Here is a 25,709-nt window from a genome sequence, read left to right as displayed (position 1 = left end):
GGTGCTGGCTTTTTCCTCTCCTACCTCTCATATATCCCTATGCACTCAAACTCCCAGTACCACAGTTATCTACCATTTCTATAGTACTTATTTTATGTCCTGAATTCTTTATACGATTTGGCTTTGGCTCCTTTACTCGAAGACTCCCTTAAGCCCATCCATACCGTGCGGTATTCAGTCAATTTCCATATTTCAACATCGTGCAGTCCAAGGTGTTTGATGAGGTGATGTACACAGACAGGCCAATGGTAGTGTGCGCTCCCACTGGGTCAGGCAAAACAGTTATCTTTGAACTCGCCATTATAAGGCAACTCATGAATAGTGGAGGAGGAGTGTCATCTGCTAAAGTTGTCTACAGTGAGTTGCGCATAACAGTAATATGTGTTCAAGGCAACGATGATTAGTTAGTAACATTGTGCTTTTACTTTTGCTGCTAAAAAAGAGAGCCAGACGGAACAATCACCCACCTGTAAGGCTCAATCGTAAATTGAAACAAAACAACCCACTACCTCAAAGTAACCATTCCATGATTCTGCTGAGTGCCGGCTGACCCGCTTGGCTTGTACAAAGAGACTGTAAACGAAATGAAGTCCGCTAAATGACGCACCGCCAAAAAAGTATCCGAAATTCAAAACGCACAAGCAAAAGCTTTTTTCAAAAAGTCTTGCTGATGCCAACTAAAATTAAAGTCACTCCACAGTAAATTTGGTGAAACGCTTTGGTTTACATGGTGTCCGTTTCCCTAAGTTAGCTTAGTTACAGAAAAAAAAAATAGTTAAGTCTTTGTAGGTATACAAGAATTTGGTTTTATCAACGGAGTTGATAATGTAAATTGGCCACCGTCCAGAGATTCTAAAAGCTTTTAGAATCTCTGTACGGTGGCCAATTTACATTATCAACTCCGTTGATAAAACCAAATTCTTGTATTCTACTTCCCCACCGACGCAGCACCACAGTTTCTTTAGAAACTACCCCTTCATTCTTTGTAGGTATGACGTGTATTATTTGAATTGGTATCACAAGTGACGTAAATGAGGTCTCACGAATAGGAACGTATGGCAAAATGATGAATGCATTAAGCAAACTGACAGTCTCAAATTTTTCTCAACTTAGAACGTTTATTTTAAAATGAAACCAATAGTGACTAGAGTTTAGAGCGAGTTTCAATTGAGTGTCGTAAAACCAACACCAAAGTAATTACTTTGGCCAATCAAAAAGGACAAAGACAATCCAGTAAACCAATCAAACCTCGAAGTAATTAAACGTAGCCAACATAAAGCGCGGGAAAATGTGTACGCGCGAGCCACGGTTGGTTTCGGTTTCACTTTTGATTGGTTGAAAAAGTGGCGCGAGAACTTTAAACCAATCACTGAGAGTCACTGAGTGAAGTAATGCAAAACCAAAGCAATTCGCTTATTACTTTCGACACTCATTTGAAAACCATTGTGTTGTTGCAGCGAAAAACTAACTTTCAAACGGGCCCATTTTTCTTCCAGTGGCTCCAATGAAAGCGTTGTGTAGCGAAAGATTCCATGACTGGAAGGAAAAATTCGAGCGCTTCGGCTTAAAATGCAAGGAAGTAACGGGCGACAGCGAGTTGGATGATTACTATGAGTTGCAGAACACTAGTGTTATCATGACTACACCTGTAAGTTTGATGTTAATGTTAAATTTTATATGAGGTGATATGAGCTCAAGCTGAGACAGTCCTTTGAGTAGGTAGCCTATAACGCTCTTCACTTCACTCAATTTTTTTTTAAGATTGGGCCAAAACTTATCTTAGATCTGACAATTTAAATGTAAAAAATATGCTGAATTTCTAAAGTGCTTTCACTGATCAAAAACGGTGATGGTCAAAGAAGAACACGATTGCCTCGAGTCCTTTTTACGACCAGCTTGTGCTATACAACGGGATAGGAGTTGCGTCCACCCCTGCCATGAGTTGCGGTAGATGCCGCAAGTCATGGTAGAAGCATTGAAAAAGGTGCCTTCAGGTGCCTTCGACTGCGGTCGCCCACTTGTCTTGTCTTGTTGTTGTGCTATGAGAAACCATTGCAGAAAAGTGCTTACGCCTCTGTCGAGAGATCCAATTGTTTCGAACAGCTGAACACCAGGTAGAATATGATGACATCGCAAAAAGGGGTAAAAAATATCTTTTTTGTTTACTCTGATCAGTAAGCGGTCAACTCCCAGACGTTATTGTATCATACCGTTAATTTTCCCAAATCCAGATTTGTCGAATTTTAAGAGTATTGTTACTTTCTCAAACAGGAGAAATGGGACAGTATGACCAGAAAATGGAGAGACAACAGGTCACTTGTTCAATCAGTCAGACTGTTTCTAATTGACGAGGTCAGTTACACCCAACCACCCACATTTGCAGCTCTTAAAACTTTGTGCACCAGCTAGACCCCCTTTGGCCCCTGGAGTTCGGAGGAGCTTCATTCCCTCTTGGTCCCATTCGCAGCCGTGTTCCTGGAACCCTGATTGCCACGGTACAGCTGGACCTGATAGGCTTGTAACTCCGACCCACTTTGGCTAGGTAACATTTCAACCAAAAGCATCGGATTTCCCATCTCAGCTCTGATGATTTCTTTGGATTTTTCACTCTCACTTTTTAAAGAAGTCAGAATGCAAAATCCACTGGGGCTCAATCTGACCGAAATTTAACCTCCTTGGCTACACAATATGCAATGAACCTGTTACCGCGCACCGGTGGCTCAGTTGCTTGAGCACCGTGCTATCATACGGGAGTTCGTGAGTTCGACACCGGCTGGACCAACACTCAGAGTCTTTAAATAACTGAGGAAAAAGCGCTGCCTTTGTAATGTCATCTGTAAATGGTTAGACTCTCTAGTCTCCTCGGATAAGGACTATAAACCCTAGGCCCCGTATCACAACCCTTGTTCATAAACTCTGTGGGACGTAAAAAAACCCACACCCTATTCGCAATGAGTAGGACATGGAGTTCCCGGTGTTGTGGTATGTCTGCTGTGGTGTATCATAGTTGGGAGGGTAAATGCTCAGAGATACTAGCTACATCAAGCTACTCTAAATTCCGAGGGTAAATAAAGAGATGATGATGATGATGATGATGATGATTGAACTGCGTCGTAGGTCCATCTTCTTAACGATGATGCAAGAGGTGCTACGGTTGAAGCTGTTATCAGCAGAATGAAGACAATTCAGTCCACCGTGACTCGGCATGGTGCAAATCGTAACACCAGAGATGGAATGAGGTTGATAGCTATCTCAGCTACTATACCAAATGTCGAGGATGTAAGTTTGAAAATTCAATAACCGTCACTATTTGTGTTAAAAATGTTTTGAGACTACGCGCTCATGTGAAATGCAGCGATGATGCAATCGTTTATTGAAAAACCGTCCAATTTCTGTCCCACAGATCGCTTCTTGGCTCGGAGGAATTGATTCCCCGGCATTGTATTACAGGTACAGCTGAAAACTATGACTTAATTGTGGCCTTGAAAGAATACAATGGACCTGCAGTCTTTACAAGAAAGAAATATTTACATTCAAGCTCAAAAAGAGCATTGAAATCTGAATAATTGTTCCACTATAATTCAGTTAAGAATTAGTGGTATTGCCAAGAGAGATGTTTGTTGGCCTTATCTTAAGTCCGTATTCTGGTTGTTCATTTTGCGTTTTTCACAGTATGGACGATTCGTATCGACCAGTGAAGCTGAGAAAAGTTGTCCTTGGATTTAACAAAAGCAGTAACTTCTCCGACTTCGGCTTTGATTTGTCGCTGAACTATAAACTGAGCAGCATTATTCAGACTTACTCGGATCGAAAACCCACTCTCGTGGTAAGACAAACTTGATTCCTGTGTGTCTAAAATTAAAGAAATTCATTTCTATTCGAAGCGAGTTAACAGTAATTAAGATACCGTGCTATGTGCCTCCTCCCGGGCTGCAAATGTGAGACTAGTCCGCCACAGTCGCGAGTGTAGTCTGGCATCTTTTTTATACTACTTCATGTCAGAGGTTATCATTTTGAAGCCATTTCAGGGTCTGGTTTGAGTGAATATTGTTTTGTCTTCCGGCAGTTTTGTTCAACACGAAAGAGTGCTCAGCAAGCGGCACAGATGCTGGTGAAGGACGCGAGATTTATCATGAACTCACAACACAGGCAAAGGTACTTTTATAGGTTTATTCTGTCTTATTATGACTTTACAATTTCGTTAATTTTGATTCATTCCGGTTATTAAGGCTTCAAAGGACAGCAAATTCTCTTCATGATTCAAAACTAAGAGGTGAGTTCCCTCCGGCGCTTTGGCTAGACGTTTCTGTCATTTTATTTCTTTCGTCTAGTTTCGTAACTTATATGGTTAATGCACCACATACCTCAAGTTTCTCATTGCGGTTTTTCTCTATGTTTTCAGAGTTGGTGATTTGTGGGATTGGCTATCACCATGCAGGATTAGATCCTACTGACAGACACAACATTGAAGCATTGTTTATTAAGGGTGACATACCAGTATTATGTAAGCACACTTACATCTTAGTTAAGGAGACAATCGTTAAAACCAGAATTAAATCAGGCGCATAATCGATTGAACCTCTTACTGAAGAACTTGGCAAAAATACACGAACTTTTGCAATAAGCAAAAACTGCCGGAAAATTCGCTTCTGATTGGCTTAACGAGAAAGTAGTAAGCTTCCTATAACCTTGTTTGGTTCGATCTGGATTTCTTCATTTATTGCGTTTTTTCTTTCCATTCCAGTTGCTACTAGTACTCTTGCAGTAGGGGTGAGTAGATTTAAATCTCTCTTTTTCCTAAACTAGATACTACTGAAAAGTGATCACGTTTGCATCATCAGGACTTGTTTTATTCTCTTTCGCTTTCAAACAGTCTTTTGTGGCCATAAGTTCAGAAGAAAAGAAGTCATGATCACCGATTTTTTAATGGCAATGTTATAAACTCCCGTCCAGTGAGTGTGATGTAAATCTCTTCTTTTTCAAGGTAAATCTTCCCGCCCATCTTGTTATCATCAAGTCTACAGCACATTACGTCATGGGTGTGTTTCAAGAGTACTCTGAAACACAAATCCTGCAAATGATTGGAAGAGCTGGGAGACCACAGGTATTTCAACCCACTGATTTAATAGACTATTTCCGTTTTCATGTCTGCCTCTTCTTCAAAGCGAGTCTTAGAGCGAAGTTTTTCTTATGAAACGTAGTCTTCATTCATATGTAAAGTAGACATAATTACCACCACAAAAAACGTTGCACTTTGACTCGCTTTGAAGAGGAGGCAGACATGAACTCGGAAATGGCCTATTCAGTTTTTTTTCTTTAAAGGGTTAATGTTAAATTTGAAGAATGTGAATGTCACACTAAACCTTACCTCCTTTTCATCTAGTTTGACACTTCTGCCACTGCCGTCATTTTGACAACGAATGCTAACAAGGTTTGAGAAAAAAATTCTCCTATCAGTATAGTAACAGTCATTTCAAACCTTGCATGTCTTATTTCTTGGTTCAATGATTCTTCGATCATTGTTAACTTTGAACTGTCTTCTTAGGAAAAGTACACTGGTCTGCTCGAGGGAACCCAAAAGTTAGAGAGCAGGTTAGTCATTTCGTTGCTCCTGTACGCGCTAATTCAAGTTTACGAATGATCAACACTTTCTTGTTCTTTTCTTTTGTTTCCTCCACACCGAACTTATACCCTCAAGCGATTATTATCAGTCTTTCGGTACATTACATTTTGAATGGTTGGTCGGCAGACCTGGTTAGTTTAGATAGGTTTCATAAATGAGCAGAAAGCCTTAATGTGGTGATTCATAGTGAACTTATTCTCACAGTCGATTCGAACCATGGCGTTTTGATTGACATTTCAAATGTTCTACCGCTACTACAGAAGACTCTAAGCAGCTAAGACCATTAATTAGGTGTACGTGTCAATCGTGCTGCCATAGTGTAACTGATGGGAATGAAATGGTCGCTCATTCGCAATAAGATAGTGAATGAATGAATTTACGAATTCATTTATTCTTATTTTTCTCAGCCTGCACCATCATCTTATTGAACACTTAAATGCGGAAATCGTTCTCAATACCATCACAGATGTATCGATTGCTTTGGAATGGCTCAAGTCAACTTTCCTGTACATAAGAATACTAAAAAACCCGATGTACTACGGTGAGTCAGTTTTGAAATATCTCCGCAGCAACTGTGTCACTGACCATAATTTTTTTGTCTACTGAAAACACAATGACCTTTCCAATATTTACCAACAAATAGAACGCTGATCACTGAGTTGAATGCCGAGAAAAGGAAAGGACTTTAAAATCAAGAGTTAGTATACGATCATACAATTACAATCCGAAGAAATTGCATTTCATTTGTTCAAAGCGCGGGAAAGAGCGCACGCTCTCAAGTTTCGATTGGTTTTGCTTCTCTCTATTTCTCGGTATTGCTTCCAGGGGTAGATTAAGTGGCTCGATTTTCAAGCTAATAACTTAAAGTTGCAATGCAAAATCCAAGGCAATCGTGAAACTACTTTTAACACTTAAATGAAATTAAAGGCCCCTACATTCAAATCCCATTATTAGGGAATTTAAGCAGGTGCGAAGACGACGGCTTCGCCGTTGTCCAAGTCTCTCAGAATGGAACGTGTGTTTTAGCTCTTCAGACATAAAACTGTCATGAACGGAGGTTCGACTTCTGCAAAGGCCAAGTATACCCGAGCCCCATCGGAAAAATCATTTCTTCGTCACGTCAGTGTTTTTTTTTTTTTTTTTTCATTAAAGGACCAATTGTTTTGTGGTTATTATTCTACCTCTCTCAGAACCGAAACTCTTTTTTCGCTCTCGATTAAAACTGTAAAAAACCGTAAAACTGTAAAAAACTGTAAAACTGTACCGCTTGAATAAGTCGTGTAAGAGAGGTTTTTCTCAAGGGAGAGGATCCCAAGGATGGGAAGACTGACAATCTCTAGCCCGAAGGTCGTGGGTTCAATTCCCAGCTGAATTCATACCCTGGTCAGAGTTTTTCTCTGTCCTTGTGTGGGCCCATTTCCATTAGTAGGGCTAACGCTCACATGGTTCATATGGAGTACAAAACTAGCACCTCACAAATTACACTCTACTCAGTCAAATCTATGGGTAGATTTAGTTTCTTAAGAATTCAATGAACGAAACAATATCCTGCAAGGTTCAATGAACCATTGACACGAGAACATTTGTCATTTAATTTATAATTTTTGTTCATTTTTCTCGATATGCAGGGATACCTGAGGGACTTGAGAAAGAAAGCCTTGAACAAAAGTTGCAAGGTGACTTCCCAACTGACATCATCGGTAGTCCGTAGAATTTTACGGTTTCTGTAATTAAAGAAAGATGTGTTTTATCTCGGTGTAACAGATATTCATTTCTTTTACAAAGATCTTTGCCTGAAAAGTTTAAACACACTGGAAAAGGCTGGGCTTATCAAGATGGATGATGGATTTGATCTTAAGCCTACGGGTAAGTAATAGTAAGGTTTAGGTCAATTGGTTAGGCTCATGTGTTCCCGTGAAAGGACTCAGTTGGTAGACTATTGCACCGCATCTCAGAGGTCATGGGTTCGAATCCCGTTAAAGCCATCTGAGTTTTTCAGGTGTCTATAAACAGCGACAATTGCTTAAATTGTCCAGATAGAGCGGTTTTCAATTGAGTGAAGTAAAACAAATACCAAAGCAATAGACCATTTTCGAATTCTCACGGCTGGACTGGATCTGGCATGAAATGGAGGCTAATGCGGACAAATATCTTCAAATGCAAAATAATTTGCCCGCATTAGCCTCCATTTCATGCCAGATCCAGTCCAACCGTGAGAATTCGAAACTGGCCTTAGAGCAGGTGCAAAATAGGGCAATGAACCAATCCAAATTCATAGCAGTTCCATGTGAACTTGCTCAAAGCGAGGAAAAAAATCACGCGTGCAAGTCGTTGCTGGTTTTGGTTAACAATCTGGCGCAAGATTTTCAAACCAATCACAAAGCGTAGCAATAGGCCATTTCCCGAGTTCATGTCTGCCTCCTCTTCAAAGCGCGTCCAAGTGCCAAGGTTTTCTCGTGAAAGCCTGTTGTCGTATAACAAGCTAAAGCCTGCCGTTAGCATCTCGTTTGCGGTAAACGGCCAAAGTCAGGCTGTAATTTGCTTTTTGGAAAAAATCAAAGAAATTTGTTTGATTTTAACTTACTTCTTGCCTGTTGTCTTATAACAAGCTAAAGCCTGCCGTTTGCCTCTCTCCTGTGTTTTCACCTTGCCTTCCTTCCCAGGGCTTTTCTCCGCCTCTCGGCGAAGACTGAAAAGCCCTGGGAACGAGGTTGGTGTGGCCAAGTGATCCCGGGAGCTCTGTGGGCGAGAACAGTTGGTTCCTGGCAGGTTCAACCATGCCGGATTGATCGCGAAGCGAAGGGCCAGACACTTGGCCCTAAAGGTTTTGGGTTGCCTCACCCCGTAAAAATCTTTCTGTTATGGAAACCGAAACTAATTGTAATATCTGCGCGGAGCCAGTTGCGGAACTGAGCCAAGTGGTGCGTTGTCGGTATGGCCCAGAATTCGTATTCCGAAAGTAGCTTGCCTTTTGCCTTTTCACGTAAAACCCAGTGCTAAATCTCTCTCATGATATCGTACCAACAACGTGAGGGTCACCATCCAATTCCCTCAGACGTCCGGTTTTCAGTTATTGCTGTAATTTATAAGTAGCGAAGTGCACAGCTAAGAAAATTATTCCGGGAGACCTTTTTCTGTATGCATCGATGCTTCCCTTCCTCACAGACGCAGGTCGGCTGATGGCCAGATATTGCATCGCTTTCGATTCCATGAAACAATTTCTTCAAATCAAAGGAAAAGAAAGTCTCAGCGACATGGTAAGTGACCGGCAATGAAGATTTCACTCCAAGGCAAACTTAGTGAATGTATTCTTTTCACCATAAGGCAAGAATCAAACCATGGGCGTTACCAAAGTATAATCTCTGCTTACGAGCCAAAAGGCCCATCAGGCCGGCACTTATCTCCGGTTTCCATTCGCATGAAGCGACTAAGAGTATTTCTACTCCCCCCTGGATGGGATGCTAGTCCATCGCAGGGTTATTCCCAGCATTTCGCTGGTACCTATTCATACACCTGGGCGGAGAGAGGTACCGTGAGAGGACTCGGGCCAGGACCCGAACCCGGACCACTTGATCCGGAGTCGAGCGCACTAACCATGAGGCCACCGTGCCTCCCCTATGGGTGTTACCAACTGAGAGTTAAAATCCTTTTCACTCTCCCATCGATTTCGACCACGTTGAACTCGTGAACTCGTCTATGGTAGCTAAGTACTGTGATCCTCTTGGAATCTGGGAAGTCCATCTTTATTCAAGTTTATACAGTTGACAGAGGTATTATTAGATCCAGATACGTAATGTAAGTCTATAAAGAATGAGCTGAGGTTAGGAAATTCACTCTTGAACCGGTTTTGAACCGATTCTAATGTTAAAAATTCCAGGTCGAGTTAGTGTCCAAGTGTAAGGAATTTTCTGACGTCAAGCTTCGTGTGAGTGAGAAGAGGATACTGAATGCTCTTAACAAAGACAAGAATAAGCAAACTATACGGTAAAAAAGCTATTATTTTTCAGTTATCATATTTGTTATTCATTGATCGCTAATTCATGTGTAGAAAATGGTTCGACACCTTTGACAAATATGGCTATAAACTTTCTCTTTTGCCTTTTTGTGGTTAGGTTTCCGATTAGTGGAAGAATCAAGACAACAGAACAAAAGGTTAACTGGTGCGTTTCTGGTAGTGTTTTTTTTATCGCACTCAAAGCTTTTTGTCGAACCAGCTTAACCAGTTTAACAGAATGACGTTTAGTTTAAGTCAACTAAAACAATGTAAATATTTAACTTAACGACACTGAGCTTTTTCTAAGTTACTGCTTGTTTGAAGGGCGTTCGGCTACTCGTTGAGGGGGACAGGGGGGGGCCCTAAACACCGCAACACCGCAAAAAAAATTAACTAACACCGCATCACCTCAAGAAAAGTCGACGAAACACCGTCACCGCAACAACTTATTTTAGCTACATGATTTTAACGTCTACACTTGACATAACACGTTTATACCTAAACAATTTTCCACAAAATAAACACAACAAAATGTACTCTTGTCAATGCATGCCAACGCGTCGATACTGTTGATACCCGTAAATCAGTTTTCTTGTACTTACCCGGAGAGGTCGTTTGTATGAAGTTCCATGAACATTACTGAGAAGTTGACCCGAAAAGCTGCCAAGCGATAAAACAACATTTCCAGAGTGTGGAGCAAATAATTTCATTTCACCGAACACCGTAGCTTGCGAAACACAAACATCGCACACCGTTGGGTTTGCGATCACCGCAACACCGCAAATTGAGATTTTATTCACCGCATCACCGCATTGAAAAAACCATCAACACCGCAACACCGCAACACCGCAAATCCCCATGTCCCCCTCCTCGTTCTCTTGCCTCACAAAGCCGGTGAAACAAGGTTCCTGAATTGTTGATGTTCATGCTTCACTATGTTGAACTGCGTATCTATCACGTATTAACATTATCTAATAGTTAAAATATATTAATTTTTCCATACTTTTAAAGAAAACTAGAGATGAATATTCGCGCACTCCTGCTTGGCCAGATCTATCGTTGACTCATGCTACAAAAGACTTGTTAGGTTCAAACTGCAATCTGAATATTACGCCGGATTCTATAAAAAAACATTCGGAAGTTTGAGCTTTTTCCAGATAAGATTTTTCTATGTAAATTTCTCTGGTCTTTATTAATTTTTTTTAGTTTTTAAAACAGTTTTTCCTTCTCTATATACAGCCTTATTCAGGCCACTCTGGGTTCTCTTGTCGTTGCTGAGTTCTCCTTGACTCAAGATGTCACGGTTAGTCCTCAAAAGTTGATCGATTTTTGCACGACTTTCATCCAAGTCATTGACTATTTCATTTATCCGTTATAGTTCCTTTGCTCACACTTTCTTTCATTAATTTCTTCATATGTTCATTTACTTCTTTGTTTTGTTACTTATGACTTGATTTCTCTTGATTTGATTTAGAAAATCTTCCGCTCTGGACAGAGAATCACAAGGTGTAAGTGACTGAAACGTTAGTGGTCAGATACAAAATGGCGGGGGGGGAGGGAACTCGCATATGAAACGGGTGGCGATGCTCGTCGTCTCGCTTACATGGTGTAAATTTCTGATTTTGATCGGTCTACTTTAGGAGTTTAATTCAAAATTTTCGACGAGCATTCCCACACCTTCATATACGAAGTTTCCCCCCCCCCCCCGGGAAAAATGCAAGTCATCATTTCTTAAATACTCTTCTACTCATCCACTCTTCCTTCTAAAGATGATTGGAAACGTGTCATAACCCAATTTTTCTTTTTCTGAAGGTTTGACAGAGCTGCAAATGCTGAAAAGTGATTTCACAGCACTTCAGAACTCACTTGTCCTTGCAAAGTGTATGAAAGCCAGGTGATTGCATGTGTAAAATTAAACATTGCTTCGTCTCATATATTCACTGACGGATTCCACAAAAGAGATCTGGTGAGACTATAATTTGCTCCGAGAACAAAAACATTTTGTAATAACCTGTACTCATGGTGTCTGTTCTTTGTTCTTGGCAGACTATGGGAGAATTCCAAGTTTGTTTCAAGGCAACTGGAGAAAATTGGTACTCAGTTTACTTTTCACAGTTTGTGGGCGAGGCGCAATATATAATAGAGCTCCCGAATAGTCAGACAATAATTTCAACTCGTGTGTTTTGTGTTTAGGGCTTAGCTTATCAAATATGATGGTCAACGCTGGCTTAACAACATTTATGAAAATTGAGGGAACAAATCCCCGAGAAATTGAAATGGTAAGACTAGCTAGTTCCAGGGCCTTACTTAAGTTCCGCCCCGCGTTCTTTCTTGTTGTAGAAAAAAAGGAGAGTAGCTCACGTAGGCAAAATATTTACTATATCTCTAGATCTTTGAATCAAGCGGCAAAAACGTATTTTTAGATTTTTTAAAATCTAAAAATACGTTAAAAGGAAAAGCCTCCTTAAAAGGAGGCTTCTTGCAGAATACGGCTGCCCTCTATCACTCAAAGTGCCCGTACTATCCTGCTGAGGGATGTAATTTTAGATAGGTATTTTCTTTCTTTAACGTGATACTCCGCCAATTTCAACAACTACGGTAGGTTCCAGGAAGTACACAACTTAATAAGAAATTAATTGAACAAAAATTATTAACAAATAGTTATTGTCAATTATTTTACTTTCCAGATTGTGAATCGCCATCCACCGTTTGGAAACCAGGTACCGATAAGAACTCACTGACATTTTTCAACTGTTTGTAGAACGGTCAGTTAGGATGTTAAGGGGATTTTTGTTTTCCTCGATATCAAATGAACCCACTCAATGTTCAGACCTCTGTAAGTTACATGATGTAGTTAACATATCATAAGGCTTATGGAGACCTTAGTTACGATTCTAATGAGATCGGGTTCATTATACATTATTCATTATGAAACATGGAATGTACCCTACCTGCAGTCATGTGTAGTTATTTTATAAATGCGCTTTTTTAGATTCGAGGAGCAGCCTCAAATTTGCCAAAGTTCGAGGTGTCTGTTCATCAGGTCAGTTGATTTAATGACGTCATTATTTAGCGTCAGGATAAATCCTGTGATCGTTTCATGTACTTTCCAAGTTTTCGTTGCTTTGTGGGGTACCTTAAAAGTACTTTTACCTGTGTTTACCATCACTAACAATTTTTTTTTTGTTTTTATGGAACAGACTGGAAGACATCAGTCAAATCGTGCAGAGATTATTGTTACAATAACCATGACGAATTACATCAAACGGAAAGAGGCTATTAGCTCAGAAAGAATCAGTCACTTTATCGTTCTGCTGATTGGCGATGCAGATAACAAAGTTGTCTTCAAACAGAGATTAGGGTAATTTTAAGAAATAACACAATGTTTTATAAAAAAATACATTTTTTAACAGAATCTTGTCATTTTCAGTTTGAATTACAAAGTACAGAGTTGAATATATAGTGTGCGCAAAATACTAATAAGCTATAAGAACAAAAGGAAACCGTGATAACAATGTAAAATATTACAAAGAAAGTTTTAAATTGGCATTATAAAGTTGATGATTTAGTGTAGGTTTTTCCCATTTTTCAGCAACGTTATCATGTCAATTTAAAACTTTCTTTGCAATATTTTACATTGTCATGTTTCCTTTTGTTCTTTATAGTTTATTAGCATTTTGCGCACACTATGTATTCAACTCTATACATTGTAATTTAAACTGAAGATGACAGAAGATTCTGTTAAAACAGGTATTTTTTGGTAAGATTATGGTAACGTTTAATCATGAATTTTACGGAATCATTGTTCATGTTATGTCCTGACAAGAGAAAATGAGGGGACAGAGAGGGAGGCTCCCGGTCCAGCCCTTGGGATATGTCATGTCCACGAAAGTTATTTTTAGACGAGCGGAAGTCTTCCGAGACGTCCGCATGCAGGCTAACCTCGGTCCGATGTTTGAAAGAAAATATATATTCATCAGCCTTCCACGTGCGCCATCATTTTCTCTTTTCACTAAGAACCTGAGAGCGAGGCAAGACTGCATGCGGACGTCTCGGAAGACATACTTCCGCTACAGCAAAGACTTCCGCTCGTCTAAAAATAACTTTCGTGAACATAACATATCCCGGCCAACGCCCTGAGCCTCCCTCTCTGTCCCCTCATTTTCTCTTGGTCCTGACCACAAAATGACTGAATAAATAGCATTGTAAGGATAGCAAATACTATGTGCAAGAGCGCAGAATTTGGAGCTTACAACTCACATATTTCTCTTCTGAGTAATGATTTTTTTTTTTTTAACATCTAGTCTCCCACGGATCGAGCCGTTCTTTGTGACGTCACGCAACAATCGTGGGGAAGTTACTAGTCATAGCTCCTGCTTTACTTCAGTTGTGACATTTCAAGAAACACTTCAAGAAATACAGCGTAATGGCTTTCCATGACAAAACAACTTACCTGCAGGACTGGCAGTTTTTTCTTTGATTTAGATACCGACCGAGCACTAACTTTAACTTAATAGATCGTAAAAAGGGGCGGGGCTGCTTAAAAAACAGACAATAATCGTCCTCTGCTGAGTCTCTTATATATACAGCCTCAGCTATTTCTTTTAAATGCGCCAGAAAGGGCTGTTTGTGTTAAGTGTGTGAAATTTGAATTCATTTTTTCTTAGAGACACATTTTTCATGAAGGAAGGTTACTGGAGTAAGAAAGTGGAAGTACAGCGAGCACCAATCCAATCATCAGAACTTTCAATCAATCTCATCAGTCAGGACTATGGTATTGCTGCTATACTGGGCAAATAATTTAGGTCTCAGTGAAAGTGATCATCGCTGTTCCGAAGCAACTTGCCGGAGGAGTTGCGAAAGAAGCCTGAAAAAATCTAGTCTTGAACGGGACTCGGATTTATAACCTTGCTATTGCGGTGCACTTGCTCTACCAGCTGAGCTAACAAGCCAACTGGGAGGAAGTCACTTGTTCTTCCATGTGAGCATGGGTTGCGCTGTCATGGGTTCGAGTTCCGTTCAAGCCTGGATTTTAGGCAACAAACCAGCAGTTTGTTGGTTCTCTTCTCTGCACCGAGAGGTTTTCTCCGGGCACTCCGCTTTCCCCTCTCCTCAAAAACCAACATTTGACTTAATTTACTTTCATTGTTCATTTCAGTTTACAGTGTCCCCAATTAGCTCTCCAGCGCTAGAACGACTAGACACTTAAATAAAGTTCCCTTCCCTTCTTTACACGAACGCAGTTTCACGACTCCGTAACAGCGTCAAAATTGATGCGGTTTGGAGGTGTTTACACAGCCGAGAACTATTTTCACCAAAAAATTCAAGTCATAATGATATAAGCGACGCTGCACTACGTGCTAAATTCACTATTTTGAATTGAACAATGCAAATTTGGCGCCAAAATAGAAACCGTATTCAAATCGATGCTGTTTCGCTGTTTACACGACAGATGAAACCGCATTGTTTTGAAAACACTCAGAGCGAATCGCTCTGACGAAGGGATAACGCTCGAAACGGCAGTTTTTAGAATCTCTGTACGGTGGGCAATTTACATTATCAACTCCGTTGATAAAACCAAATTTTTGTATACTACTTCCCCACCGACGCAGCACCACAGTTTCTTTAGAAAGTATCCTCTTCATTCATTTGCTGCCTTAATCAGGCTTGCTACTGCTCACGATGATCATTGAGAACATAATACACCGCAGTTCACATATGAGGAAAATATCATATATTCTCAGTTCTATCAAATAATTTGCTCTCAAGATAAATTGTGCGGCAGAGCAATGAAACGATACGCTACCTTCGCCATTTGTCTCTTGTAGCGCGAACACAACAGAATCGCGCGCTCAACGATTCCGTCAGTTAAGCAGGTTACGGGGCTTAGAACGCTACTAAACAAGGTTTTACGAAAACGAAAACAAAAAAGATCATGCACTTCTAATCTTTCTAACTACTTTGGCAATGTGCCTCAAAATGGTGCATGGTTAGCGTAGTGGTGAGAGCACTCGCTTTACATCAGTGTTGCCCGGGTTCGATTCCTATACTTGGCGTCACATGTAGTTTGAATTCGTTGGCTATCTATTTTTCTCCAAGTGCTTTTCCTCCGGGTTCTGTAGTTTCCCCTTCTCCTCAAAACCAACCAACGATATTTGATATGAAATGTCTTTTTTTTAATTTCTGTGCAGTATCTCCAATTACTACCCAAGTTGACAGTTAAAATAAGTTCATAATTAAGTAAAGCTTTAGTCAAGGAAGCATGTATTCGTGTCCTTTGCAGTTGGCTTGGATGTGAGTACAACCTATTCTCCTCATTACATTGGTAACCAATTCCCCCTTACGGTAAGTGAACAACACTTCGTGGGGGACTTTGCCAGACTTCTTTTATGGCGCAAATGGCAGCCGTCCAGTTTACAATCTTAGCTGAATGACAAGTACCGATAGTTTACACAGGTGCCTCCAGAACAGAATAAAGGAGAGACCACCGCACCGGAGACTAGGTCCCCTAGTCTTCTGGAACAGTGTGTAGGTCCTTTTAACGTCTCACACAAGTGATGCGAGACGGGGCCTACTATTTATCGTCCTTATCCGAGAAGACTAGGATATCTAACCCCTTGCGGGTGTAATTACAAAGGCAGAACTTTCTCCTCAGTTATTTTAATACCCTGAGTGTTGGTCGACGGCCGGAGTCGAACTCACGACCACCCACATGGCAGCCCAGCAACCACCCTCACATCTCTGAGAGTGGCCGTGTGTCTTCTACTAATTGACAGCCATGTGTAATTCTTAGCTTTTGTCCCTTTCATTTTCATTGTGTACAAACGCGCCCTCCTATGAACCCAGAGTTGTTGGAACCAGCGTGTTTATACTTTCAATAGAATCAACGTATGCGTATTACCTATCTACCTCCCTCGAACCAAAACCTATTCTAGCTTTGTTCCGTTATTATTATCAGTTTCCAACCCAATATCTTAACATAGTTTTTACTTTTATTTTTTCAAAGATGAAGCGAGAACCAAGAGTGAGTACGCCTCAAAGCAAGAGAAAAGATGAATCCAACACAAATACAGGTATATCCAACGAATGAATGATAAGGTTCTCACCAGCAGAAGTGGCCGGCTTGGCGTGATGTCTCTAAAAAGGCTTGCGGTGTATGAGACCACCTAAGCAGAAACAGCCACAAGTCAAAAAGACTTTGCCGAGTGCTGGAACATGTACTAGATGTAGATGATAGCTTTTGTATTGCTGCGCATATTGATTAGCTTAAAACTCTCGCGTCATTAATTCAGCCAATGACCAACTAAGGCAAATTTAACAGCATTTTGAGCGACTTTCAGGTGATAAGAGGTTCATCACGTCACGCTTTGTCGTTAGTAGGCTTTGCGTTACTTTGGTTTTGGATTTACGACATTAAATTCAGTTTACTGGCAAATTTTGATTGCGATTGTATCAATAATCATTGATGTGCATTGATAGTGCAAAGCCCCGCATACCTTTTGAATGAATGATGTAATTTATCGCCATAATTCCTTTGGTTTCTAATCACTACAGAGAGGAAAGGTTCGACTTCTTTGAAAGCCGAGGCACCCAGAGTTCCTTGCAATCACCGCTGTTTAAATAAAGAAATATATCCTTTTATTCAGATACGAACGTTTATTCAAAACTCAACTGTAAGTACATCTTAGAAAAAAATTGACATGACCTGTTGATCATCTTGTTACCGTGATTCAGTTCCAGTCGACATTTATTAAAATCAAGTCAACTTCCATAACGCAACATACATGTAACCATGACTGCTGCAAGCAAGGTGTTATTTTGAAAGCAAACAAAAAGAAGTCAGAAGTAAGTTCAGTTTGATCGTTCTCTCTTAATATAATCTTCTTATTCTGCAATATGCTATATTTTATTTTTTTGCTCCATAAATAAACCAGAGCCCTCCTCCAAACGCAATACCTTCACTCATGAATTTAATTCATATATGTATGTCATCTCTCTTTGGATCGAACAGCATAAAAAAGCAACGACGTTAATTCCACAAGGTAAGATAACTCAAATTATTTTTTTTTCTCGAAACCTCTTCTCGTGATAGACTCGCCATTTGTTTTTGGATGATTCTTTCGTGCCCCTATCCTTTGAGACATGTCCCCGTGCATGGTATCTGGACAAAGTGCATGGGGGAAATAAACGCAAATGACAAACTATAACTTTTGATGTCTTACAGATACAACTTCGCATAAGAATGTGGAGGGCGCAGCTCAGAATCATATGGATTCTTATCTGAAAAATCTTCACCAAAGGACTCAAGCGATACCTGGAACACTTGCTGCAAAACGCCTTAAGGTATAAGGTGCTCTTCTAATAATATTTCTCTTGGAGAAACTAGAGTGGGATTGCGAAAGGAGGGGGGAGGAGGTGTAAAATCTATAGGAAAGAAGGGCTGAACATAAGAAGAACAAACGCGAAAAAGGCCTGCCAAGGAAAATAAGTACCCCGTATTCCTTTCTAGAACTTACGCCATCAGTGAAATCAATCCCTCGAAGAAGATATGGTTCACAAACGTTTGATAATTATGGTCGTGGTCACCCAGTGTAAGGAAAAAAGTCTTTCCTCGGGAGGATGCCAATGAGACCATACCGTGGAACATTTACCTCAAACTTCCATGATGGAAATCCAGCCCAATTCTTATAACTGGCAAGAAGTATTCGTTGTTTTATTGAAATCTTGTGTGTTTGCTTCACGAACCATTACTGTTGAAATACAAACCTAGTATGTAAAGATATCAGGGCCTGAAACAAACAACAGCGATTTCGTAAACCCAAAACGGTTTTTTGCTTTAAACTTTTTACAGTTAGCAAAAAGGATTCTTATGCTCATTTAATCGAGTTTTTGAGTAGTTTACTGAGTTGATATACTAACGTTATTTTAACGCATTCCTGTGTGAAGATGTTGGGGCCTGAAACTGGACAAAACAGCGATGTCGTGGATCTGACTCTAAGTGAAAGATTTGGTTACAATCGCAAGACCTCTTACAACAATAACGCGGATAGCTGTCAGGCGAAGACCGAGTCTTGTGACTTTTCGCCAATGAAAAGACATTTTGGAAGAAGTTGGGAAGAGCATAAATGGCACAAAAGACCAGTGGATGAACAAAAGAGTTTGATGGTGGATTTAACCGATGACGATGGTATCCATGTGATTTTTTCTACCCTCTCTCATTTATTCGAGTCATTCTTGTAATGAAATGTTCGCAAGCCGACAGAAGTGCGTAAAATTCGTTCCTAATTGCCTTCGATTCCCACCCCTAACATCCTGAATAAATAATCTCTGGGCAGTGGTACAGTCTGGCAAAAGAATAATTCTGTGTTATTGTGTGTTGTACTTTTGGTTTCCAGAGAGAAAAAAATTACAAGGCGTAGCAGCTGATTGGTTGAGCAACGGGCTGTCACGCGGGAGGTCGTGAGTTCAACTCCGGCCGGACCAACACTCAGGGTCTTTAAATAACTGAGGAGAAAGTGCTGCCTTTGTAATTACATCTGCAAATGGTTAGACTCTCTAGTCTTCTCGGATAAGGACGATAAGCCGGAGGTCCCGTCTCAAAACCCTTCAATGCTCATAACCCTGTGGGACTTAAAAGAACCCGCACACTTGCCGTAAAGAGTAGGGCATGTAGTTCCCGGTGTTGTGGTCTGTCTTCTGTGATGTATCATGGTTAGGAGGGTAAATGCTCGGAGATATTAGCTACACAAAGCTACTCTAAAAATCCGAGGGTAAATAAAGAGATATGATATCCCGTCTCAAACCCTTCAATGTTCATAACCCTGTGGGACGTAAAAGAACCCGCACACTTGTCGTAAAGAGTAGGGCATGTAGTTCCCGGTGTTGTGGTCTGTCTTCTGTGATGTATCATGGTTAGGAGGGTAAATGCTCGGAGATATTAGCTACACCAAGCTACTCTAAAAATCCGAGGGTAAATAAAGAGATATGATATGATATGACCTAATACCTTTCTTTCTTTGTTTTGTTTTGTTTTTTTTTTTCATTAGATTTCTTTAACGATGAGCTGCCGTGCTTTTCTGTGGAGGAATTGTGGAATGAAAATGATCTTACCTTGATTCCAAGTGATGATAATGACTTATTCGCTAGTCCAGAGGTGCAAAGTCAGTCAAAATCAAATTACTTCAACAAACCTGCCCTGGAGAGACAACAAAGAAATACCCTTGACGCCAAACGGACACTTGACAGGAGCTTACAATTTCTATCCGGGTCTCAGGCGAAAAATGCAGGGGCCGCCTTTTCCTCCGCGAGTAGCAGCAGTCCGGTGAAAAGAAATAATAACAGAGATGGTCCATCCCTGACCCTTAGCCCAGATTCAGTTGACTTTTATCCTGGTCCTCAAGGAGTTCCTTGTTTTATTTCATTTCCACAATCCACACTTGGGATGAAAGATCTTGCGGTTGTAAAGCGCTCTGGGAGCCCAACGACACAACACTCCCCAGGATCGGATAATTTCGAGACTGAGGATTATTCGGGGTCTGCAAGACGTGCGCACAGGGATCTATGCCAAAGCCGCATAAACTGTACAGTTACAAGAGAAGGGAGTCCTAAAAGTCATGAATGGAGTCCACTGACAGATGAATTCCTGAATGAGCTTACGACCGACGAAGACTGGGATACTTTGGCCGTTCACACTTCGCCACCGATTCCGAAACGTTGTTCCCCAGACTTTCAAAAAGACGCCAAAGCAAGCTCCAGCAGTTCAGACAGACACAATGATAAAGGAACATGCGTGAAAGATAGCAGTCTGCCTGTGGCTTCTGGCGATTTGAGTCCAAAAAGAGCTACACAAAGGTAAATGTGATATCAGAAATTTTCTTCTCTAAAAATGACCGTTTTTACACTAGTAGTTCGTCCCGTCTTTACACTAGACGAATAACACGACGGACGCATAATTCGTCTGGACGGATTATGCGTCTCTAGTATAAAAATGGCCATTATATCCATGATGGAAAATGCTTGTGTATGAGGGTTTGTGAAATGTTTGCAACTACATGTAGGTGCGTACTTGCAAAATTCACCTGTTCTTCATTTCACTTGCCCAATTTCCCGGTGCAAACTTTCCAAAAAGCAGATAAATTTGAAGTAATTCTTGGTTTTCACGTGACGTCGCGGCCGCCATGTTGGTGTCCCCAAACAATGAAACGGCGGCCATGTTGGTGTCCCGACCCAATCCTCCGGGAATTGAACGCTATTGTTACGCAAACTTTTTCTTTTGTTCAACATGGCTGTTGATCACGTGAGTGATACCCAAGAATTGCTTGATTCTGGGAGAAGGTAGGGCAATAACTGCCCTAGGAATATCGAAGAGTTCAGGAAACCCATTGCGATCAAGGTCGTTTTAATATTTTTTTACTCAGCTTATCTATTTTATCTTGCAGTCCCATTCGTTCTTCCTTCTTCTCCTCCAAGTCATTAAAGTGGTAAGTCAGTTATCAGTATCTTAGGTGCTTAGTCTAGATTTTGACCTTAGGAAAGGTGAGTTCAGGATATCAGCAAAAAGATTGATCAATATCAGCAGGACCGGTAATCGTTTGATTCCAAATCCTCTTATATCGGTTTCAGTGAACGAGAAAACGAGGATCAAGACGCATTTGCTGGGATTTTCAACACCACGTTGTGAAACAGAAAATCTGGGAAGTATTCCTGTAGAGGAAAAGGAAACTCCTATAATAGGCCATTTCCGAGTTCATGTCTGCCTCCTCTTCAAAGCGAGTCTATGTGCGAAGTTTTTGCGATGGTAATTAGTTCTACTTTACATATGAATTAAAACTAATTTTCATAAGATAAACTTTGCACTTGCACTCGCTTTGACAAGAGGAGGCAGACTTAAACTCGGAAATGGCCTATTCGTTCATCTTCAATAGTATCGACTTTGACTAAAAAGAAAGAAGATAACATTTAGATACTGGGACATTTGAACGTCCCACATCACAAAAAATGTGATTCACAGATATTTCATTATCTCCGCAAGCTTTTACAGTGAGGACACTCGAACCATGAACACTTGATATTTTTTTGTACATTTTTTTAGTAACTATAGAATGTGGGCTCGTCCTTTTGACAAGAGTATTTAATGTTTTTACATTTACAAAATGCTATACATGTAACACTATACATCATAAGAAGACCCTTTATTTCTTCGTCGTCGAAAAAAACAATGTACACAAAAATGTCAAGTGTTCACGGTTCAAGTGTCCTTACTGTAACAATTTCAGACTTCGTACTTTACGTCAATTGCGAATGTAGTTAGAATACACTGCATTTATATTTTTGCATTCTTTACATTGGTTTGATATTAGTAAATATACCAGCGCCTTTTCAAGACGTGGAGAACTTCGAAGATCGGTGTCACAACGGATTTAGACCCCCCCCCACCCCCCCCGTGGATTCGGACCCCCCCGTCCAGATCCACTAAAGGATTTAGACCTCCCTGAAAATAAGGGTTCTTTTGATTAAGGTAATAAAATTCCTCTGCAAATTGTTTTTAGTTGTAAGAAACTTTACTTAATACGAGAACTAATGACTGGAAAGGTTTGGTTATGAAAAAATGAAAAATCTTCGAAGCCTTGCAGTTAAGTAAACTTTTCCAACCAAGTGGTCTTGCATGTACTTCAAAAAGTGGCACCTCCTTTGTGAAAGCGCCACCCATTCAAACTATCAAATGGAACAAAAAAGAACTAAGAAAGAAACAACGCATTACGAAATGCCACAAAGCGCGCGCTTTAAACAACTTTCACTGAAGCTTGAATCTGAAGGCCTGGCCAAACGCTCGCAACATTTCAACGCAACATCTTGCAACATTGTTGCATGATGTTGTGACATGTGTTGAATGGACTGGCCAAACGCACGCAACATATCGCAACAGGGTGAACAAACGCACACAACATGTTGTGCCCAACAATGTTGCAAGATGTTGCGAGCGTTTGGCCAGGCCTTGACTTGAGAGTCTTCTCCTTTCTAAAAAATTAACTCGACAATTCCATGAGTTCCTAGCGCGTGATTTAAGCTTCTGTCAGAAAGGAAATAAAATTCGCATCTACTTTACGAAATGCCGCCATGGATGCTTTAAACAACCTCTACTGAAAAATTAACTGATCTGGGCTTTTTCTCAAAGATTTATGCTTTGGTATCGGTCAGTTTTCCTAATCCAATCTCTAACTCTACCTCGATAAACCTCAATAAACAGTTCCAAATCCGCCAGTGAATTTGTACCGGGGGTCTAAATCTAGGGGGGTCCAAATTCGCTAGGACACCGGAACTGAAATAACCGGTGGGTGGGGCTTGACTGAACAAGAGGGTTGCTTTCATTTTTGTCGATCACCGTAAACACTCATCAATAATACCTTTCATTGCTTTTGAGCATTTTAAAATTGATTTTATTTTGTAAACCAATAAAATACCTTAATTTGTTCTAATTGGTTCAAATCCTTGTGAGTTTTGTATTACAGATTCAGTAATAAGAATTTACTATACACTTTACCCTCAAAAATAAATACTTCGCGTTTACTAAATTACAAATACATCATCACGAGGAATTCGAAAATTATTGTTCAGTTACAAAAGCCGAGGCTTAACAAGTAAAATCCTTAGCAATTAATTTGTCAGACAATGTTACTAACGTAAATAAATAATCTCCCATGTAGATAGAGCAATGATGTAACACTTCGTTTTCAATGAAGTTTCAGTGAGACAAACTGGTCTGTTGAGACCGAAAAATAACTAAAATTTTCAGGGTTGGTATCGGCTCGATTTCCGCCTCTCTCTCGAGTCCGATCTTCGTTCCTCCCCAAGAGGCTTACTTTTGAAGTAAGTTCACCACTTTTTACGAAAAGTTGGAGTGACATGGAAAAAGGTAAAACTCGAGGGCTTTAAACTTGTGACGGAAAATTCATTTCAGAAAAGGAAATGGGACTGAATAAATCCTTTGCACAAATTAACCACATGCCTGGTTTCCACTAGACAACAGCTTGTTTGATGGCAAACCATCCAAGCGATGTTCTGTCGGTCAACAAGGCATTGGCTTGACCACAACTGGTAACAATCATCCTAAGATTCGAATTGACCTAACCTCCATCTCCCGTACAGATTCTGTGATAAAATTGACTCCTCGCAATTTGCTTGATAATTTACAGACCACGTATTTATAATATTCACTCACTTAATTTAAATAATGGTTATCATAACATAAGCTAGTATTATTCTACACTTTCACCGCCCAATCTTGGCCTGGCCTTTTTACTGTCATTTTTGATAAGGAAATGCTAACAATTAGCAACACTTGATGGTCCTTATCTTCGAAGTCGTCACTGAGTCAATGCGTCGTCCTGACCAAATTCGTACGGCCTCAAGAGAACCTCGGCTAAACGAGAATTTGCGCGTACAAAATATCATTCAGTTCGACATATCGAGTCTTCAATTACTCAAATCGTGTTCCATGGTTACCTTGGTATAACTTCGCGCACGTAGCGGCTACGACCAGAAATCGGAAATAACCTTGTTAAATTACGTGGAAAACCTACCGGATCGTATTTTTTGCGTTTTTACTTCGTAGTGTATCATCCAGGAAATATGCATGTGTAAGAAAGACGAAAGCATGCGAACGATGTGACATGAGTCTTCATGGCTAACTTCGTTTACCCTCTGATGTCCCATTCAATGCAACTCCATTTAAGCCTTGTTTCCCCTCTTTTTTTCCTTGAAAAGCATCTATGCGCTTGGCGCCCTTCTCCGACACGTTACCGTACAAAATCCTGCTCCGGCTGGGATGTTTGTTCCGCTGAGGAAACGGGTTGAAGTTTTCGGGATACTTACACCGCCTGTCCTCTTCCAAGAGCCATGAACTATTGGCATTATCCTTCGTAATTCCTAGGGAATACGTCCGTCCCGTCCCGCCGAAGCTACTGATACCCGTTTCAGGTACACTTGAGTTACTTTTGTCAGGCACTCTGACAGCTTTGGGTGCGTGATTCACCGAGTGGTTACTTGCTGGAGTTACTGTTAACGACGTTGATTCCGCTACAGTAATTTTTGGTGGCTTATGCGCAGGCTTGAGGGAAGGAAAAACAGGACGACTTTGCGTCGATTTGACAGTTTCTAAAGAAGATACTTCGCCATTTAATCCAACGTGCTGGATCTTATGCGAATTCGAAGTAACTCGTTTTTCCTTTTTCGAGGGCGGTAGTTCAACACTTTTACATTTCTCTTCGCTTCTTACACATTTCTCCTCGTCGTCTCTTTTAATTCCTAAATCCTCCGCCCTTTTAATTTCAGATTGTTTGTCCAAGCTTTTTAATTTTTCCTCCTCAGTTGGGCCATTTTTTGTCTCATTAGGTTTCTTTTGGTCTCCCTTAAACAATTCATTCAAATGCTGCATACTTTCCATTTCGTAAGCATTCGGTTTCACTTCCGGTTTCGCTTCACCCTTGTCATACCGGCCATCCGACACTCTTTCCGCGGTCTTCCCTTCGCCGCCTTTCTTATCCGTGAAACGGGTTTTGGAAGTTTTACTCTTCCGTTTTGTCGCAGACACAAGGAGATGATTAATCGCTGCAGGAATACTTTTTCGTTTTTCAGATTCCTGTATGTTTTTCACTGTAGCCTCTGAAAACACCACCACAGCATTTTGTTGCATTTGCCTCATTCTTGCATACTGCTTTTGTAAGAATGACATCTCTTCTTGAACCCGACTTCCCCTAGAACCAAACTGCTTTGTCGTATACGGCAATGGCGAGTAACCGTCGGTGGCAAAAACACCAGGGCTTGCCGCAGCAATATCACTGACGTCCTCGACTCCTTGACCTATCGCCTTCATTCCGTTACCAGGGACAATGTCCGAAAAGGGTAAGAAAGCCCCTAAGCAACTGACTCCTTCTAGATCGTCTGCGTCGTCCTCTTCATCACTGGAACCACGTCCCAATGCTGACTGCGGATTCCGGTCACCAGTGATGTCAGAAAATGGATTGATGTTGTAGGTGTATTGCTCTCTAAGCTCAGCTAAGCTGGGTAAAGGAAACGGCGCTAAGGAATAAACTT

General features: G+C 40.7%; 2 protein-coding genes across 2 annotated transcripts in view; one reads left to right on the top strand and one right to left on the bottom strand.

Moving 5' to 3' along the window:
- The first annotated feature begins 212 nt into the window (after positions 1–212).
- On the top strand, positions 213–16,707 carry LOC138055827 (probable ATP-dependent DNA helicase HFM1). Its single transcript, XM_068901697.1, has 30 exons — positions 213–357; positions 1,497–1,648; positions 2,272–2,352; positions 3,118–3,279; positions 3,404–3,450; positions 3,673–3,826; positions 4,067–4,155; positions 4,230–4,273; positions 4,403–4,504; positions 4,745–4,770; positions 4,985–5,104; positions 5,384–5,431; positions 5,546–5,592; positions 6,031–6,164; positions 7,252–7,299; positions 7,409–7,489; positions 8,789–8,880; positions 9,501–9,607; positions 9,736–9,783; positions 10,857–10,920; positions 11,092–11,125; positions 11,430–11,511; positions 11,664–11,710; positions 11,811–11,896; positions 12,305–12,337; positions 12,610–12,660; positions 12,818–12,978; positions 14,285–14,391; positions 15,901–15,962; positions 16,624–16,707. Exons 1-30 carry the CDS (start codon positions 228–230, stop codon positions 16,705–16,707), a joined length of 2,523 nt encoding a protein of 840 aa, XP_068757798.1. The 5' UTR covers positions 213–227.
- A 6,310-nt stretch (positions 16,708–23,017) lies between these two features.
- The window catches only part of LOC138056710 (TBC1 domain family member 30-like), an 11,530-nt gene continuing 8,838 nt past the window's right edge, over positions 23,018–25,709 (bottom strand). The window contains exon 9 of the mRNA XM_068902568.1: positions 23,018–25,709. This exon is cut by the window's right edge and continues 1 nt beyond it. Coding sequence (XP_068758669.1) covers positions 24,301–25,709 — 1,409 coding nt within the window. The 3' untranslated portion in view covers positions 23,018–24,300.

Source organism: Montipora capricornis, chromosome 7 (genome assembly GCF_036669925.1).
Source record: "Montipora capricornis isolate CH-2021 chromosome 7, ASM3666992v2, whole genome shotgun sequence".
Classification (NCBI taxonomy): domain Eukaryota; kingdom Metazoa; phylum Cnidaria; class Anthozoa; order Scleractinia; family Acroporidae; genus Montipora; species Montipora capricornis.
The sequence above is the reverse complement of the archived record's forward strand: the minus strand, read 5'-3'. Positions and strand labels throughout refer to the sequence as shown.

Bases quoted from the DNA above. Each gene is read 5' to 3' on its own strand.
- LOC138055827 (XM_068901697.1), top strand. From the start codon at position 228: ATGTACACAGACAGGCCAATGGTAGTGTGCGCTCCCACTGGGTCAGGC. The intron at 4,771-4,984 runs GTGAGTAGATTT...TTCTTTTTCAAG, and splicing joins CTAGTACTCTTGCAGTAGGG to GTAAATCTTCCCGCCCATCT. The intron at 8,881-9,500 runs GTAAGTGACCGG...TAAAAATTCCAG, and splicing joins AAGAAAGTCTCAGCGACATG to GTCGAGTTAGTGTCCAAGTG.